Source organism: Gracilinanus agilis, chromosome 3, assembly GCF_016433145.1.
Source record: "Gracilinanus agilis isolate LMUSP501 chromosome 3, AgileGrace, whole genome shotgun sequence".
NCBI classification, from domain to species: Eukaryota; Metazoa; Chordata; class Mammalia; order Didelphimorphia; family Didelphidae; genus Gracilinanus; species Gracilinanus agilis.
Window position 1 is genome coordinate 90,534,062 of NC_058132.1, and position 18,843 is coordinate 90,552,904.

At 35.7% G+C, this 18,843-nt stretch overlaps 1 protein-coding gene across 1 annotated transcript; it reads right to left on the reverse strand.

Annotated features, from left to right (window-relative positions):
* Positions 1 to 550: 550 nt before the first annotated feature.
* On the reverse strand, positions 551 to 15,372 carry LOC123241184 (NACHT, LRR and PYD domains-containing protein 3-like; the record flags this gene model as incomplete). The annotated part of the gene is given in 4 exon segments (XM_044668887.1): positions 551 to 699; positions 14,521 to 14,650; positions 14,652 to 15,119; positions 15,121 to 15,372. Coding segments are annotated over 4 exon segments (999 nt in total), but the record flags the coding sequence as incomplete, so codon positions are not given.
* Between the last annotated feature and the right edge of the window lie 3,471 nt (positions 15,373 to 18,843).

Below are 18,843 nucleotides of genomic sequence, written 5' to 3' on the forward strand. Positions count from 1 at the left end.
ATTATAAATCTATCTTTAAAAAACAAACCCTAAAAACTTTTATAGTCTAAAAAGAATATTTGAGTTCAATATGCAAAATAATAATTTCTCTGTCACACGGACATAATTTTATCTCTAAAAAATCCTATTTAGAGTTAGTTACATTTTATTTTTTATCTGAAACCTGAACTTGTACTTAAATAAAATTTAACCTAGATTTTTACTTCTATAATTTCTGTGTTGTGATAGAAATATTTTGGCAGTAGTAACCTATAATACAAATTCAGAAAAGAGATCTGTTATCCAGGATTCCACTTGGAAAATCTGAATATGAATCTATGAAACATACCTGGTAGTTTTCCTGCCCCAAATCTGACATTTTAACAATAGTCCCTCTCCCATATTCTTCCTCCAGACATAAGGGAAAGTTGCTGCCTTATATCAACTTCTGCAGGTTGCAATCTGGGTGCCTCAAGGCCTCACACAGTAGATTCATCTCATCATGCTGTTCTTTGGGACTCATCTGATTTACAAGTAAGAGGATCTTTGAACAAAATATATTGAGGAACATTTACTTTATCTCCTTCAATTTGCAGTTTGGATCCTTGAAGACCTCACACAGAAGCTTTAACCCATTATTATGCAAGGCGTTACCCCCCAGGTTCAAATGAGTTAAATTTTGGTTGCTCTTCAAAGCTGAGGAGAGATCCCAACAACAGGCTCAGTAAAACTGCAATCTTGCAATCTGTGGGAGGAATAAATGATAGATGGTAAGGGTACGAAGCACATTTCTCTTTTCTCTTACTCTAGGAAGGTGCTTACCCACATAGATTTACATACCGTATGAAACTAATATCCCTCTACCTCCTCTCCCTATTCTCTCTAAGGGAAACTAGTCTAGAAAGCAAGACTTTCCTCAAATGCCTTTGTCCAGTCTTTTCACTTTTTTTTTGCCATTTCCAAAATATTAAACCTGAACTCTAATACTCTTTCTTCTCCAACATCTGGAACTCAAACTGTGCTCTTAGGATGCTGGGTTCTCATACATAAGTTTCCATTTTTTCTGGCCCAGAATCAGGTCACCATAACACTCCTGTACCACTCCTAAACAATGCCACCATGTAGGTCTCCATAACTTCTTCCCAAACCAAGATCTCCTTTATACTGTTGCATATATCTACCAGCATTTAAACTCCTTGAGTGTGCTTGATTATAAAATATTTATATTCACTATATTTAGCACAGATTCTAACACATAGCAACTACTAAATAAATTCTTTTTGTTTGATTAATTAATTCATTCATTCGTTCACAAGTTTTCTAATGGAACCATAACAATCAGAAGGCAATAAAAAATCATCTCAGCTGATTTATTCATTTTACAAATGAAGAAGCAGAAATTTATAAAAGCTAAGAATTCTATGAAATGTCATAATAAATAAAAGCTGGGATTCAAACCCAGGTAAGGTAGTCTATGCTTAGAATCAGGAAGAGAATTTTATAGTTGTAGATAGTCTGGGGACACATTAGAAAAAGCATTAGATTTGTCGAGAGAAGACCCGAGTTTGAATCCAGTCCATTCTGTTTTTATTTATGTGACCTTAAGTAAGGAAGTCACTTCACTTCTCATGATTTTGTTTTCCTATGATTTTAAAATAATCACATGGTTTCTATGGTTCCTTCCAAATCCAAGTATATAATTCTATGAACAGGAATCCCTTCTCCACCAAATAGATGAACACACTGATCATCTGTCTTCCTTTTGAGAAGGGAGTGATGAAAAAACTGTTACTTAGTGAGGAAACAGTTCACTTTGGGGCAATCCAAATTGTTAAGACTTTTTTTTATTACAATAGCCTCTGAAACTTTCAACCAATTATCCTTGATTTTTCTTAAATGGATAAACAGAACAGGTCATCTCACAAATTTTTGAGGTAGGTATGCCACAGAACAAATGAATGACTAATTAATAAAAATTCTGATCTTAAAGATACTTAAGAGATCAACTAATCTAACCCACATTTTGAAAAAAAAATCTCTTCTACAGAAATTTCAATGAGTAGTAAAAGTAGAAGACCTCTGCTTTGAAGATCTCCAGTGAAATGAAATCTGCTCCAAAATTCACTTTTGGACACCTCCAATAGTTAGAAAGTTGTTCCCTATTGTTGCTTGTCCTTTGTTTTCAGAGGACCAATGACATCACAAGTTCATGTCTTAACTTCTGCATGAATTGGAGTTAAGTGAGGTAGAGTTGCAGTCATCCGCCTCACTTTCTCTTCCAAAAACAAGACAAAAGTCAAGACAACTGGTGATGGTCTTGGATGCAGTGCCTGACCTTAACTTCTTTGATGTTTGACCAAGCCCTAAACATTCCACAGCATCTGATTCAGTTTCCATCATGGCTATTGGAACAAATTGTTCTCATCCAAGCATTCCAGCAGGAGGAATTTTCACATGCTTGGGGTACTGGAAAAAAATTCTGAGAGTTCCTCAGATATCAAAGAGATCTAAGAAATTAATTTAGATGATTTATTATAGAGACAGATATTGAAGCTGAAGCTTAAATACTCATTCTCAAAATCTTTTCCAGCACCACAATTTGAAAGCATTGATTCTACAGTGTTTAGCTCTCCCTATAGTCCAACTCTCATAGTCATATATAATTGTTGTTCAGTTATTCAGTTTTTTCTGATTCTTCATTATCATTTCCTTCTCTATCTCGTTTTATAGACTAGGAAACTAAAGCAAAAAAGGTTAAGTGACTTGCCTGAGTTCACACAACTAATAAGTGTCTGAGTCTAAATTTGAATTCTTGTCTTCCTGACTTACAGTCATTGGATTCTATTCACTGTAACACTTTGCCATTCATTACTACTGGAAAAACCACAGATTTGACAATATGGATTTTTGTTGGCAAGGGGATCTCTCTGCTTGTCAGTATGCTGTTCAGAATTTCCATAGCTTTCCTACCAAGAAATAAACTGAGCTTTTAAGCAAAGAATTTGAATAAATAAACAGGAGAAGAAAAAATGTTCACATTTTCATAAAATTGAAAAGAGTGGAATTTGCAGACACTAAGCAAGTTACCTTCTTCAATTGCTAGCAAGATTTTAGAATCCTCAAATAAATGAAGGCAAGGGAAGATAATGAAATGGGATTTGGTGATCACAAGGATCACTATAGCATCATCAAAAACAGGCTATGTCAGAAAAGCTTCATTTCCATTTCTCAACTTTTGTAAGAGAGAAATAAAATAGATATAAGTAACTGACTAAACAAAACTTTTAACAAAATCTCTCATGCTATTTTTGTTGGCAAGCTGAAATGATGGTGGCTAGGCAATATTTTAGTTGGGGGGGGATTCAGAACCAAAATAATGATAAAATATACAGAACATCAGATTTAAAGGAGATTTATAGGAGAGTTCCCAATAGATTCTATACTTGGACCTGAGCAGTTTTGCTGTTTTTATTTTTGTTGAATTGATTATTTTGATTAAAGTAGAGATAGCATGCTTTTGAAATTAATGAACTCAACAGGTTAGAAATATGGGGTTGAATCTTATAAGATAAAATTTATATGAAGAATCTCTGATTTTACCAAACAAAGCACAATTTTCTATGTCTTAGTAGACAAGTCCTAAGTAATTTTCTGAGCTATCTAGCTGTCAAATGGCCTACTCAGGGTCTCATAGCTAGTGTTAGAGACATTTAAATCTAAGACAACATGACTCTATGTTTTTTGAGGGAGAAGTGAAGGCTGGGGGGTACTCATTGAAATTGTAGGAACACCAGTGCTATGCAAATCAGAAAATACTAGAATTCTTTTGCTACATGGAGTTAAACCTACATTTCAGTATCAAAGAGAGACCTTAGGAAAGACCCTGGAAAAAAGGAAGCCTGACTGGAAGCCTTCCAACATCACTGCCTCCATCCAGAGAGGAGCTCTGAGTAAACTAATTAGAACACTCTTTTTATGAAGCCCACTCCAGTGTATGAAACCTAGAAGAAGGTCTTCAGGAAGTTATTGGAGCTAAGGGGGATTACTCCATGTTATATGAATAGTCTTCAGCAAAATCCTTTCTTGTCCTCCATAACTTTTTTTTAAACCCTTACCTTCTGTCTTGGATTCAATACTGTGTATTGGCAGAAGAGTGGTAATGGCTAGACAATGGGAGTTAAGTGACTTGCCCAGGGTCACACAGCTGGGAAGTGTCTGAGGCCAAATTTGAACCCAGGACCTCCTGTCTCTAGGCCTGGCTCTCAATCCACTGAGCTACCCAGCTGCCCCCAGGCTCCATAACTTTTGAAAAATGACTATCAGTAGCCCAAGCTACTCTTTAGCCATCTATTATGCCATGTTTTTTCTAGTGATATAGTTGAATAACAGTAAAAATAGAATCTTATATGTGCCATCGATGATTCCAGTTTCCTTATTATCTCTTACCACCTATATCCAAGCTATTCACGACACCTGTCAATTTTACCTTTGCAGCATCTCTGAAACATGCTCCTTTCTCTTCTCTGATGCTGCCACCACTCTAGTGTTTGCCTTTATCTTGCCTTGATTATTGCAGCAATCCACTGGTGGTTCTGCCTGCTTCAAGTCTTTCCCACATTCCAATCCTTCTATTTGGTCACCAGTTATTTTCTTAAAATATAAATCTAATCAGCTCCTCAGTAACCTCTAGAGGCTTTCAATTATCTCCAGGTTCAAAGACAAAATGCTGTTTGTCAAAGTCCTTTATAACCAAATTCCCTTCTACCTTTCTAGTCTTCTTCCATCTAACTTCACATTATATATTGAATCTAGAAGTTCCACATGATTAAACAGTACATGTCATCCCCAAAAGTTAATGCATTCTTTGACTGTTTTGAGAGGTATATTGCCCAAGAATACGTAACAGCCAGTGTGTACTCTGTTCTGATCAAATATAAATATTTTGTTCATTTCTCAATCACATAATAGGAAGGACATTAGTGAGCTGGAGAGTACCAATAGAAGTATAATCAGGATGTGAAAGGGTTTTGTAATCATGTCCTATATTAAGGACCAGCTGAAGGAACTAAGCATGTTTAAGGGAAGTAAAACCAGAGTGAATGTGATCATTGTCTTCAAGTATGTAGATGTGACATGTTTAAGAGGGATTAGATGCAAGAGGTAGGAATAATGATCTAAAGTGACCAAGAGGATAAATTAGACTTGATGTTAAAAAGAAAAAACACTTCTTAATGATTAAATAATGGGCATCTTTGAAAATTATTGAGGTTCCCCTAAGTCTCTACTAGAGAACTTCAAGCAGAGTTTGGATGAGCACCTGTCATATGTTTTGCAAAATAACCATATTTTTTCAGGTTTGAATTTAGTAGATGCCCCTTAAATTTCTTCCTAAGTTATAGATTCTATGATACTATGAAATAATAGATCCATTGAATAATTGAGATTGATTCCACTTCAATAGATTTAGTCCATTCTTTTGGGTAGTGGTCCTCAAAGTGGGAATCCATAAGACATTTTAAGAAGGACCACAAGTCAAAATTATTTTTATAATAATACTAGGACATCTTAATCTTGAACACAGTAAATATCAATAAATATAACCCATATAAGCAAAACCTTTTTGAAGTCCTCAATAATTTTTAAGAGTATAAGGTAATCCTGTGTCCAAAAATTTTGAAAACTATTATTCTAGAGTATTCAGAGCTTTCTGGATCCTAATTCCCTGTCAAATGTTAGTCACTTGTGATCTGCAAATTTAATGTACCAGGTTTCTATGCCTTCATATGAGTCATAACTGTAAGTATTGAATATCATAGGGTGCTTTCCCCATAGTACCCTCACTCTGCCTTACTCTCAGGTCTGCTTACCATCCTATGATTTTTCCAACTCTTTTTCCAAAGACATTAATGACTTGTGTCAAATATATGTTGGGGTTTTTTTAAGTGAAACCTTCTGGGAGAACTTAAGGAAATTTTATGGGACTTGTCAGATGAAACAAGATTCTCATGAGCATTTTGACTGATACAAATGAAACCTAGGTTTCCTACAGTATTTCTTAACCTCAATAAAGTTTTATTCCTCTTGGATTTTTAAAATTTCTATTTCCAGCACAGAGCAATGTGTTTAGCATAGAGTAAACACTTTACAAACATTTTATTTCCTTCATTGTATAATAAAGATGAGCCTGGGTTCCTAAGTCCTATTTCAGCAAACACAGTATGGAACAGATTCCACCATTTTAGAAAGGCTTTTAAATTGTCCTGGAATTTTCCTAGAGGTATCTTTTATCAGAGAATAAGGTATAAATTTTGGAGGAGATGTGGCAAAATTGGGACACTAATCCATTGCAGGTGGAGTTGTGAACTGATCCAACCATGCTGTAGGGCAATTTGGAATTATGCCCAAAGGACTATAAAACAATGCACACACTTTGATCCAATAATATCACAGCTAGGTCTATATTCCAAAGAGATAAAAAAAGGGAAAGGACATGTTTATACAAAATATTTATAGCTACTTTTTTTGAGGTGGCAAAAAAATGGAAACAAAGGGAATGTCCATCAGTTGGGGAATGATTGAACAAATTGTGTTATATGATCAGAACATTGTATATAGTAACAGCAATATTATGGATTGATCAATTGTGATATACTTAGCTATTTCTCAGTAATAAAATGATCCAGGACAATTCTGAGGTATTTATGACAAAGAATACTAACCATCTCCAGAGAAAGGGCTGAATGTTGATGAAACTACAGTTTTTCACTTGTTTATTTAGGTTTCTGTTTCAGGTCTTATATGATTATTCACTTACAAAATATGAGCAATGTGGAAATATGTTTTGCACGATAATACATATATAAGCCAGATCAAATTGCTTGCTGGTTCTGGGAAGAGGAGAGATAGGATGATGGGAGAAAATTTGGATGACATAACTTAGGAAAACTTATGTGGAAATTTATTGCATGTATTTGGTTTAAAAATTTCAAAAAAAATTAAATTAAATTACAATAAAACATGGCTCACTGGGAATGAGAAGGGGCAATAATATATTGGGGAAGAGAAATGATATAAAAACAAAAGATATAAATAAATTTTAAAATAGAAATTCTTATTTATTGCCCATCTATCATCCATTGGTGGGTCCATATTATCTCTAAATAAATAATGATCTATTCTGTAATAGGAACAAAACAGATGATGAGACTATATGTGGGCCCAAGAGCTTGGTGGGTAATGCTTCTCAGGCACAGACAGGGAAGAAAGGGATGCAAGGATGCAATGACATAATTTATTTTTCATGTGTCTCTTGCAGGTTGGAAGATTGTCATCTCACTGATGCTTCCTGTCAGGATCTCTCTTATGCTCTTCAGAGCAACTACCACCTAAAATCCCTGAACTTAAATGTTAATTCCCTTGGGAATGATGGAATGAAGCTACTCTGTAAGACCTTAGGAAACCAGTATTGGGGCTTACAGAAAATGAGGTGAGTTTGGTGTTAGTGAATGCTTGTTCCTCCAGAAAAGAATTCTGGTTTCTTACTTCATCATCAGCAGAAAGTCAGAACATGGTAGGGAGTATCTTCTGGATAGAGGTTGTCATGACCCTCATTCCATAGGACTATGTTCATTTACTAAGAATTCATGCCATCATGAATAATAGGATTCCATATAGGATTAAGGGATATAAATTTAGGTCCAGAGAGGTTAAGAAACTTATCTCAGGTCATACAACATGATGACTCACAGAGTTCAGATCCTCAGACTATGCTTAGTTCTTTTTCCACCACATTATGATTTCCTGCTTTCACCTTTGTGTAGTATTTATCCTGTCACTGAGGAGATATGCATTCCTCCAAGAGGCAATGAGCAGTAGAGGGAGGTAAAGTTAAAGGAAATTCTGAGATAACAATTAATTAATAGAATTAAAGTAAGCTCTCTACATTGGGCCTGTGGAGTAAGTTTATAAATAGGAGTAGATATACTATTTTTTAATAAATCTCTTCATAGGCTTTCCCTGATCTTTAGTACCAGTCTTCTAATTCACTAATATAAACATGTACATAAATATACATATGAATATATTTGATAAACACTGTTATAATAGAATTATATATATGTATATGCATATGCATATAATAAGAGACAAAGATGAAAGAGATAGTCCAAATTCTCAGGTTAGCAGCTATGATTTTGCTTTAACACTGAATTTGAAGACAGAATACTTAAATTTGTAATCTCTAGCTCAGCAGAGCTTACAAACAAAATGTGTGGGATTGGGATAGAAACAAGAAGGCAAAATAAAGGCAAAGATTGGCATAAGATTTCCAAAAATCCCTTCTTAATGGTTTTAAAATAACTCTTCAAAATAAATTCTGGAGTAGTAGGAATCAACAAAATGACAGGGTGAAATAATAATTCCTACAACAACTTAGAAGGTCAGCAGGAAAGGTCTTTCTTACTTGAGTGAAAGTGGAGTACAGTTTGGCATAGGCCATGCCTGGCAAGCCAGAAGCAGTCCCTTGAGTGCCAATGAGTCAGTAAAAATATCTTCTGGAGTTCTCAAACACAGATGATAAGAGGGGTCAGGCAACTGGTTAGAAGAAGTTTAAAAGGGACCATATGCTTGCACTCTGTGCAGGACTCTTGAATTGCCCATATGGGATTCTAGATTATAGTCATGGGATGAGACATTAGCACACTACAGCATGCAGCCACAGTAGAGTAGTGACTATGGTCACAGTTCCAGGGTCGAAAAGAATGCTTGTGGTTACTCATTTACCAGAGCACAGTCCAAGAGAGCAGTGGCCAAACCTCTACTTAAATCATATAACCCTGGAAAACTGAAAGATTATAGACTTCCAGAACTAGCTCTGAAAACAGCAAGATGAAAAATTCAAAGCTTGTGACATTGTACCATCTACCCAGGGAAAAGAGCCCAACTTTAACATAAAGTTTTAAATTGAGGAAAAGGCTGAAGAAAATGAGCGAACAACAAAAAAAAATTTGATTATAGATAGTTACTGTGGTGACAGAAAAGGAAAAAACAAACTCAGAAAGCAATAAAGTCAAAAGAGTTATATTCAAAGCCACAAAGAAAAATGTGAATTCCTTGAAGAACATAAAAGAGGATTTAAAAAATCAAATAAGAGTAATAAAGGAAAAACTGGGAAAAGAAATAGGAGTGATGCAAGAAAATCATAAAGAAAGTGAAAAACTTAGTAAAGGAGGCATAAAACATACTGAAGAATACAAATATCTTAAAAATGGAATGGAGGAGTGATGCCACAATGGCAGCTTAGTAGTGACAAAAGCTGCAACTGCTCTGACCATCCTTCCAAACCAATCTTTAAAAAGCACCTCTAACTGACAGGAGTCAAAAACAGACAACAAGATGAAGTGATGGGGCTCTCCCACCGAATACAACTTGAAAGGTAGGCAAAGAGAGTTGATTTTCATGGAGTTTTCTTAGAATAATGAAGAACTAGAAGCAAAACTACACAGAGAGGAGTGCTGATAGACCACCCTACTATACCTATTGTGCTGGGATCTAAGACTAGGTATAGGCTAACTTCAGGATTCTTGGACCCTGCCTATACCAACAACAGAGCACCCCAAACCCTAGACCCACTCCTTGAAGTCCCAGACCCTGGCATCAACCTGTAGTGAGGCCCCAAAGTCTGAATTTCTTGGCCCTTTCAAGCCTGCACTATGGTGAAGCCCTAAGCTCCAGGGGAAAATAGCTTAAATAGAAAATTTGATGCCAAATACAAAATTCAAGAGAAGCATAAGAAGATAAATAAGAATGAGACAAAATTTAAGGACTTCAATAAGATCAGTTTTATTTATATTCCTAAATGAAAAGATAACTTCTATAACTCTTAAAAATTATTATCATTATCATAGTAGTTAGAAGAAATATACATAGAAAGAGGGTGTGGTAGTTATCTGTTTAAGATGACATGTAAAAAAAACTAGGCGTGATAAAGAGGATTGCACTAAGAGAAATGTGAGAGAGAAGTAAAATGTGGGTAATATATATCACATAAAGAGGTTTGGGGTGGGGAGACTATTACAGTGGAGGGAAGGATGAGGCTGATAACAGGTAATACTTAAACCATCCTCTCATCAGAATTGGTTCAGGAGGGCAGCTGGGTAGCTCAGTAGATTGAAAGCCAGGCCTAGACACAGGAGGTCCTAGGTTCAAATCTGGCCTCATACACGTCCCAACTGTGTGACCCTGGGCAAGTCACTTACCCCCCCTTACCTAGCCCTTATCATTCTTCTGCCTTGGAACCAATACACAGTATTGACTCCAAGACGGAAGGTAAGGGTTTAAAAAAAAAAAAAGAATTGGTTCAAGAGGGGAGTAATAAAAGGGGTTGAGATGAGTCAAGAGGGGTGGTTAAAAGACTTTGTAGAAAAGAAGAAGGGGAATAATAAAGGTGCTGGGGGGAATGGGGAGTAATATAAGGGAGGGGAATGGAGGGAGTGAGTAAAAGCAAAACACTAGTGTGGAGGGAAAGAATAAAAGGAGAAATGGTAGGATTAAAAGAGGAAATCAAGAAGGAGGGGAACATACAGATGCTAATCATAACTGTGAATGTAAATTGGATGAACTCACCCATAAAATGGATGTGGGTAACAAAGAAGATTAAAAATTAGAATCCTACCATATGTTGTTTACAAGAAACGCATTTGAAGCAGACACACACAGTAAAGTTAAGAGGTTGGAGTTGCATCTATTTGACAACAACTGAGACAAAAAAAGCAGGAGTAGCAATCATGATCTTAGGCAAAGCTAAAGTAAAAATAGATTAGATTAAAGGAGATAAGGGAGAAGGTAATTACATCTTGGTAAAAAATAGTATAGACAATGAAGTAATATCAACAATTAACATATATGCACCAAATAGTATAGCATCCAGATTTTTGAAGGAGAAACTAAAGGAGCTAAAGGAAGAAATAGACAGTAAAACTATATTAGATGGGGATCTCAGCTTTCCCCTATCAGAACTAGAAAAATCTAACCAAATGATAAATAAGAAAGAAGCAAAGGAAGTGAGTGAAATTTTAGAAAAGATAGATTTAATCAAAATCTGGAGAAAATTGAATAGGGATAAAAAGGAATATACCTTATTTTATGATACATATACAAAACTTGACCATATACTAGGGCATAAAAATTTCACAACTAAATGAAGAAAAGCAAATATAATAAATGCAATTTTTTCAGATAACACAATGCAAATTATAATCAATAAAGATTCATGGAAAGGCAAATTAACAATCAACTGTAAACTAAATAATCTAATCCTTTAAAATGGGTGGGTCAAATAACAAATCACAGAAACAGTCACAGACACTGGAGAGAATGACAATGAGGAGACAACATATCAAAATTTATTGTATACAGTCAAGGCAGTCCTCAGGTGAAAATGTATATTTCCGAATGCTTATATCAGTAAAATAGAGTAAAAGGAGATCAATGAATTGGGTATGCAATTTTAAAAAACAACAAGAAGGAAAAGAACAAATTAAAAATCCCCAATTAAAAACTAAATTGGAAATCCTAAAAAATCAAAGGAGAAATTAATAAAATTGAAAGTAAAAGAACTGTTGAACTAATAAATAAGACTATAAATTGGTTCTATGAAAAGAAATAAAATAGATAAAGCATTGGTTAATTTGATTTAAAAAAGGAAAGAAGAGAATCAAATTACCAGTATCAAAAATGAAAAAAGGTTTATATCACCTCCAATAAAAAGGAAATTAAAGCAAGCAGCAGCTATTTTGCCCAATTACATAATAATAAATCTGATAATCTAGGTGAAATGGATAAATATTTATAAAAATATAAACTTCCTAGACTAAGAAAAGGGGAAAAAGAATACTTAAATAATCCCATCTCAGAAAAAGAAAGTAAACAACCCATCAATGAACTCTCCAAGAAAAAATCTCTGGGGCCAAATGGATCCCCAAGTGAATTCTAGCAAACATTTAAAGACCAATTAATCCCAATATTATACAAACTATTTGACAAAATAAGCAAAGAAGGAATCCTACCAAATTCTTTTTATGACACAAATATGATTCTGATACCCAAGCTGGGAAGACCAAAAACAGAGAAAGTAAATTACAGTCCAAATTCCTTAATGATGACTAATGCAAAAATCTTAAATAAAATACTAGCAAAGAGACTACAGCAATATATCATGAGGAAAATTTACTACGACCAGGTAGGATTTATATTAGAAATTCAAAGCTAATATTTCCCAATATTAGGAAAACCATCAGCATAATTGACCATATCAGTATTCAAACTAACAGAAATCCCCCATACCTCCTCTTATAGGGAAACCTCACCCTTACTCCTGTGGGGCAGCACAACCATCCAGGTCACCCAGTTTTGACGTGACACCTCCTCAAAGTCTCCTTAGTGCATATTCAGCAGGAGGGGAGAGCTAGAAGAGAGTCTCACCTCATAGACTCTCCCTCTTTCCCCCTTCATCCCTAACATTTGGGTACTGGCTCTGTTTATTCTTATAACCCAAAACATTTCTAAAGCACTTCTACAAACCCAAGCAATTCGGGAATATTGACGTTGACTTGAGCTTTACAGGAAACAGGGGAAAGAGAGACTGGGTCACTTGGTCATGACATTACAAAGGCTTCTTTGGTCATCAAAATAATGAACAATGCAAATATTATTAAGAAGGAATCTTTCAAGAGATGCCTTTATCTGAGTTTCACCTAGACAATACTTTTGAGCAGCTATATTGAGATCCAACCTTGCCATGAATGAAATCACAGGCAAACTCATAAGCATGTCTTTTATGGCTGCTTTCCTCAGTGGGTCTAATTTGTCTTAGGTTCCTTCATTAGAAAGCATTCAATTTATATGATTCTATGAAAATGTTTAGGAATTAGGTGGTATCACTTGACTGTTATGTCTCCCACCATTCTACATGTGCCTCTGGTGTGTGAAGATGGGAATTGTTTTTAATTAAGCTCATGAGCTTTCTAGTTACCTATCTATTTCACCTTAAATGACTGAAAAGTATGAAAATTTTCTCTCTAGAAGTTGAATTTGGGTAGAGGATAAGAGCTTAGAAGTGTTGTGAATGTTTCATGGTATGACACAAGTGGCTAATGTTTTCTCAGTTTTACTATTCTTTTATTAATTGAATTAAATTGTTTAATCATTGACTTCAGAAGAGTCACTGAAACAATATGCTGCTTCTGGGGGAAGGGGGGAAGAGGAGTAACAAACAGATTGAAGCTGAGCTAATGAATGACAAGTCCTAATGGGTAAGTGATAAACTCAAGGAGCAGAGTAAGACACATTTTCAGATATAGAATGTCTGCCTGTCACTCTTTATTCCTCTACCTCTACCTCCTTAACCTCCTCCTTACTTCCCTTTTCTTTTCATATCCCTTCTATGTATTATCTTCTCCCATTAGAAAGTAAGGGCCTTAAGGGGAAGGACTTTTTTTTCTTTTGTTTGTATTCCCAGTTCTTAGCACGGTATCTGGTACATTGCAATTGCTTAATAAATGCTTATTGTTTTGTTTGTTTTTTCTCAACTATATATATTTACTGCAAGTTTGAGTATCACACAGAAGGTTCCTGATGAATGTGAATATGCTGCCAAATAACCAATGAGAAACTTCAAAGAAAGGAATAAAACACATCATCAGAGAAGTGGATTATCTAACAATAAGATGGATTAGTTTCATGGGAAGGGCTAATAGTTGTACAGGCTGATCACTCCACTGGTATTCTTTCAGTGTAAAAAGAAATTTTTGAGTGAACCCTCTGTGATTCATGTAAGGAAGGGCATGTCATACAATAAAGGAAGGCATTGTAGTTGTGATTTACATCACTGGAAGGATCATGCAAATCAATGAAATCATAGAATTATTTCCACAGATAAGTCTCGAAAGGAGAGCATTACATTGAAGTCGTGGGTCTGAATAAGTCTTCTGGAGGAGTATAGGGACCAGGATAAGTACGAGAGAGAGAGAGAGAGAGAGAGAGAGAGAGAGAGAGAGAGAGAGAGAGAGAGAGAGAGAGAATTAAACAAGAGAAGGTAGGCGCCTGAAAGATTGAAGTATAAACAATATATGTGATGTTACTGTCTCCAAAATGAAATGACNTTGCCATTGTCAAAAATTCTTCATCTTGAGCTTCATATAAAAAAGATAATCCTAGTAGTTGCCCAGGAAGGGAAGACTTTTGGCACCGCTTTATTTCTGAATGTATCCATTGCAATAATTCCCATTTTATTTCCTGTGACATTTGGCAACTGAACATGTCCTCTAGTTTCTTTGCTATCTCTGCTTTTAAGAAGCCAAGCAGAAAATGCACAGTTAGTGACAAAGAGCTAGAGCCAGACTCTTGGCACTTTTCTAAAACACCTTTCACCCTTGCAAGGGCAGCAACAGGACTCTTTTTTTCCTATTTCTCCCCACAATACATAGAACACAGCAGAAAAAAATTCTTGGAAACTCAAGTGAATGAAACTGTAGCAGTTTTCACAGTCACTATCTTTCTGAAAAATATACATGTCCAGAAAGGCAGAAACTTTGGCTGTCTCTAGTCCATGCCTCCTGAGATCCTCTTCATCAAATAGGATTTTCCTCTCCCAGATTCCCTCAGCTGCCAAACTGGCATAGACTTTTGAGGTTCTGATTTGAATGTATCCTTTCACTAGGGGTAAATAAATTGGAAAGAGAGCACATGTACAGGGCAGTGGTAGTTTGACAAACTTGTGACAGATCATGTCCTCTTTCCATCTGTTGTTTCAGACAAGTACAAACAATCCAGCTCATCAGAGGGACAAAGCACATGGTGAATAAAATTTCATTATCATCTATCAAACTAAAAGCCTTTTGGCCCAAATCCTCATCTCTGAAAAATCTGCAGAAATATTCCTTTCTCTCCTCCTCAGAGAACCCCAGGATTTCTACATGGTATGGAGTCTCTAATAAGGAATTTAATTTCTCCAAAGCAGAGAGTCTTGTCGTGATTAATAAGTAGGCCTCAGGGAGCATGGCTTTCCTCAGTAAACTGCTCATTAGAATAGGTGCTGGAGACCGTCGCTTCCAGTCTTTACAGAGGTCATAATCTGGGCTCATCAGAAGAGAATTTCAGTTCATCCAAACCTTCAGTGATGAATAGGAGTTTCTCTGGCTGGGACATGATCTCAGTCAAAGGAGTCTGGGGACCAGGCCAGTCATTAGCAATCAAATCTGCTAAACTTATTTCTTTCTTCCCAAATTGATTTATGTTTCTGCAATTGACATGGAAAACATAATCAAACCTGTACTGAAAGAGGTTTCCTTCTGCCCATTCCAGCATCACCTTTCTGGTCAAAGTTGTTTTCCCAATTCAAGCAGCCCCCTGAAGCACAACTGTCTGTGGGTAGACTCCTGTCTTTTCATCAGGGCCAATAAAGCATTCACCACCAAAAACTGCCCTCCCTGTTTCATTATCTCAGCATGTTGCCATCCACTGGCTAGGAGCTCATATTCTTTTTGTTTCCTGTGATGAAATTCCTGAAGAAGTAACAGTCCTATGAATCAGTGGTGTAAGTTTGCATATTCTCCTGGTGGAGAGTTTCTATCCCTAATCAATTGGAACTTATCTCTCATTCGTCTTCTGTACTTTCTTCTGTTACCTAGATCAAAGACAAGGGGCAAAATGAATCAAGAATTATGGTTTTAGGGGAAAATGGGGAGATTAAGATGCAGTATTTTAAAGAATGACATTAGGTTAATAGGCATCATAGGTATAAACTTTAAAGAATAAAACAAAATTTCCATTGCATTTTGAATAAACTAAGACTTGTATTTAAATATTATTTTGAAAATCTCTGTTTTTCCAATATATATAACTTCAATAATATAAGTGAAAAGATCACTAAAAGGAAGACCAAATAATTGAAAAATCAATGTTCAATACAAAAAACAGACAATGAAACCTACCTCCTTTCTCATGAAAAGTGGGGAACTACCACACCAGAATATTTTGGACATTCTTGCACACAGTCACTCTATTTGATGTTTTATGTTAATTATTTTTCTTTGTCACATGAGAGGTTTTAAGGAGAAGAAAGATTAAACACACTCACTAAGTGAGGACTCTGGGAGAACAAAGTTCTTAATTGCAGCTCCAGGACAGAGGGATAAGATGATGTTTGGGAAGTAACAACAGCAAAACTAAACCCTGAGACAATATTATCCAACATATCTAAGAAAAATAGTCTGACACTTGCATAACAGTTAATTTTTAAATAGGCCACTAAAAATTAAAAATAAAAAAGTTAGTATGCAAAAAGAAAGAACCCAACCATAGGTAGCTACTTTAGAAAGAAAAAGTTCAGAAGACAGTGAAATTCTAAAATCCACTTCCAAAACTTCAAAGAAAAATGTAAAATTTGAAAAAAAAAGTTCTTGGAAGATCTCAGAAAAGTCTTTATAAAACCAAATGAGGGAAGTTGAGTAAAAACTAGAAAAAAATTCAAGAAAATCCAGAAAATTTTGAAAGATCAACCAATTAGAAAAAGAGATCCAAAAATTCAATGAAGAAAATAATTCATTAAAAATTAGAATCAGGAAAGGTTAAACTGTCAACTGCTTAAGGTAACAAGAAATAACAAAATAAAATTATAAAATGAAAAAATTGAAGTGTAAAATATCTTATTACAAAAGGAATTGATCTGGAAAACAGATTGGGGAGAGACAATATAAGAATTATTGGACTACCTGAAAGTTATGCTCAGAAAAAGAGGTTAGACACCATACTTCAAGAAATTATAAAATAAAATTGCCCTAACGTTTTGGAACTAGAAGGCAATGTAGAACTTAAGAGTCCATTAATCATTACCTGTAAGAGACCCCAAACAGGAAAACTCACAAGAGCATTAAACTATGTTTTGTAACTCCCACATTATGGAGAAAAAATGATAAGCAACTAGAAAGAAGCATGGATAGCTTCCGAGACTTCTTCCTGAATATGAAGCTGGACTTTGGTTATGTCCAGTGGAAAGATGATGAAGTCAGTGATGTAGGCAATGGTACCAACCCCAAGGAACTTTATAGTGGCTTTTGGGGACACAGCTGTAGGTGTCATCATACTTGTCTATATTTCATATCATACTTTCACAAACTGACAAATATTGGTTAAAAGACTTTGAGTAAGTACTCCTAGTTCTTTATACTCTTTCTGAAGACCATCAATAGTGGAGAAGATGCCAATCTGCACTGGAAATTTCCTCATCATTTGGTACAAATATGTTTCACTGTGCCTGATGACATTTTTTTTCACATCACTGGCCCCTCTGCCCAGCAGCCCAATGGAAATGCATGGAGTTTAAGGTGGGTGGCTCACAGGTTGTAGAAATGGAGGGGAGCAGAGTGCTTGGGCCACTCCTCTCCCCCTCTCTACACTTGCTGAGAACATTCCTCACTTCCCTTGCCCCTCTGCCCAGCACTCCAAAAGGAGCACTTTCTTCCTCCTCCATGTGGGATAAGGCAGGGGGCACAGGTGGCACTTGGTGGGAGGAGGGACATGGCACACAATCTCTAAAAGACTCACCATCACTGCATACAGTATAAATAAAAGAAATTCTGAGAATTGTGGGAGGGGGACAGGACTCGAAAAGGCCTTTTACAAAAGGTAAGATTTGATTTGAGTGTTGAAAGAATCCTGGGAAACTAGAAGACATAGGAGAGAGGAGAAAACATTCTTAATCTGAGGGACAGCCAGTGCAAAACAGAGGAATCAGGAAACAGAATGTAATGTAAGAGGAAGGGCAAGAAGTTCAGTTGGTTCATAGTTTATGTGGAGGAGAATAAAGTATGAAAAGACTTCTCTATTGTATTTCCAATTCACTTCCTTTCTATCATTTTCACAAGGCTCTGGTACAGAAGGAGAAAAAGAAATCTCATCTTGTGACTTCATAGCCTCTATCTATGTAGGATCCTCGCTCTGGTTTCAATTCTGCTTGCCAGGATCCAGATCTTTTTCTGGTCTGGCTTCTTCCTTCTAGCCTCCTTGAAACATCAACTCCTAACAGAGGGACTGTAAGTTACTGAAACTGATTCAGGGAAAAATCAATTAGACACGATTCCTACTTTGATGCCTTTGGTCACAGTTTTCCAGGACTGAGCTCCAAGGCTATGATTGGTACAAGCAAAAATTATAATGTAAAAAAAGGTAAAATTTCAAATTGAAAAGCATGAATCAATCCATAAACTCCTCCTCTATCCCTAAAAAAGTACAAGTTTAAGGGAACAATATCTAATTGAAAATATCCTTTAACGCCAAGAAAATAAAGGTGCAAGGGTCATTCTGTATCTGAGGAGTAGCTAGGTAGCATGGGGGATAGAGTGTCAGGTCTGAAGTCAGGAGGACCTAAGTTCAAATTTAGACTAAACCACTTTCTAGTTGTGCAACCCTGAGCAAGTCACTTAACCTTGATTGCCTAGATCTTGCCATTCTTCTGTCTTAGAATTGATAATAAGACAATAGGTAAGTTTTAAAAAAGAAAAATATACATAACAGAAAGTGTTGAACCATTTGAAAACTCTGAATTTTTTTAAAGAACCATTAAGTTGTTAATTTTTTATAAACAAGTTTGTTTTAGTCTCATTAATTTTTCTTGTGAGTAAAATGATTCCCTTAAAGATTAATTCCTTTAATTCCCTTGATTTGGGAATTGAGTTGATTTCGGGTCATCCATAAGAAAACTGGTTTACTCCTTCATATTTTCATTTGGGCTACTCACCATAGAGGACAATGGTCATATATTATGCAGCCTCCTTCATCCTTAATGCATAAGGATATCTAACTGTATTT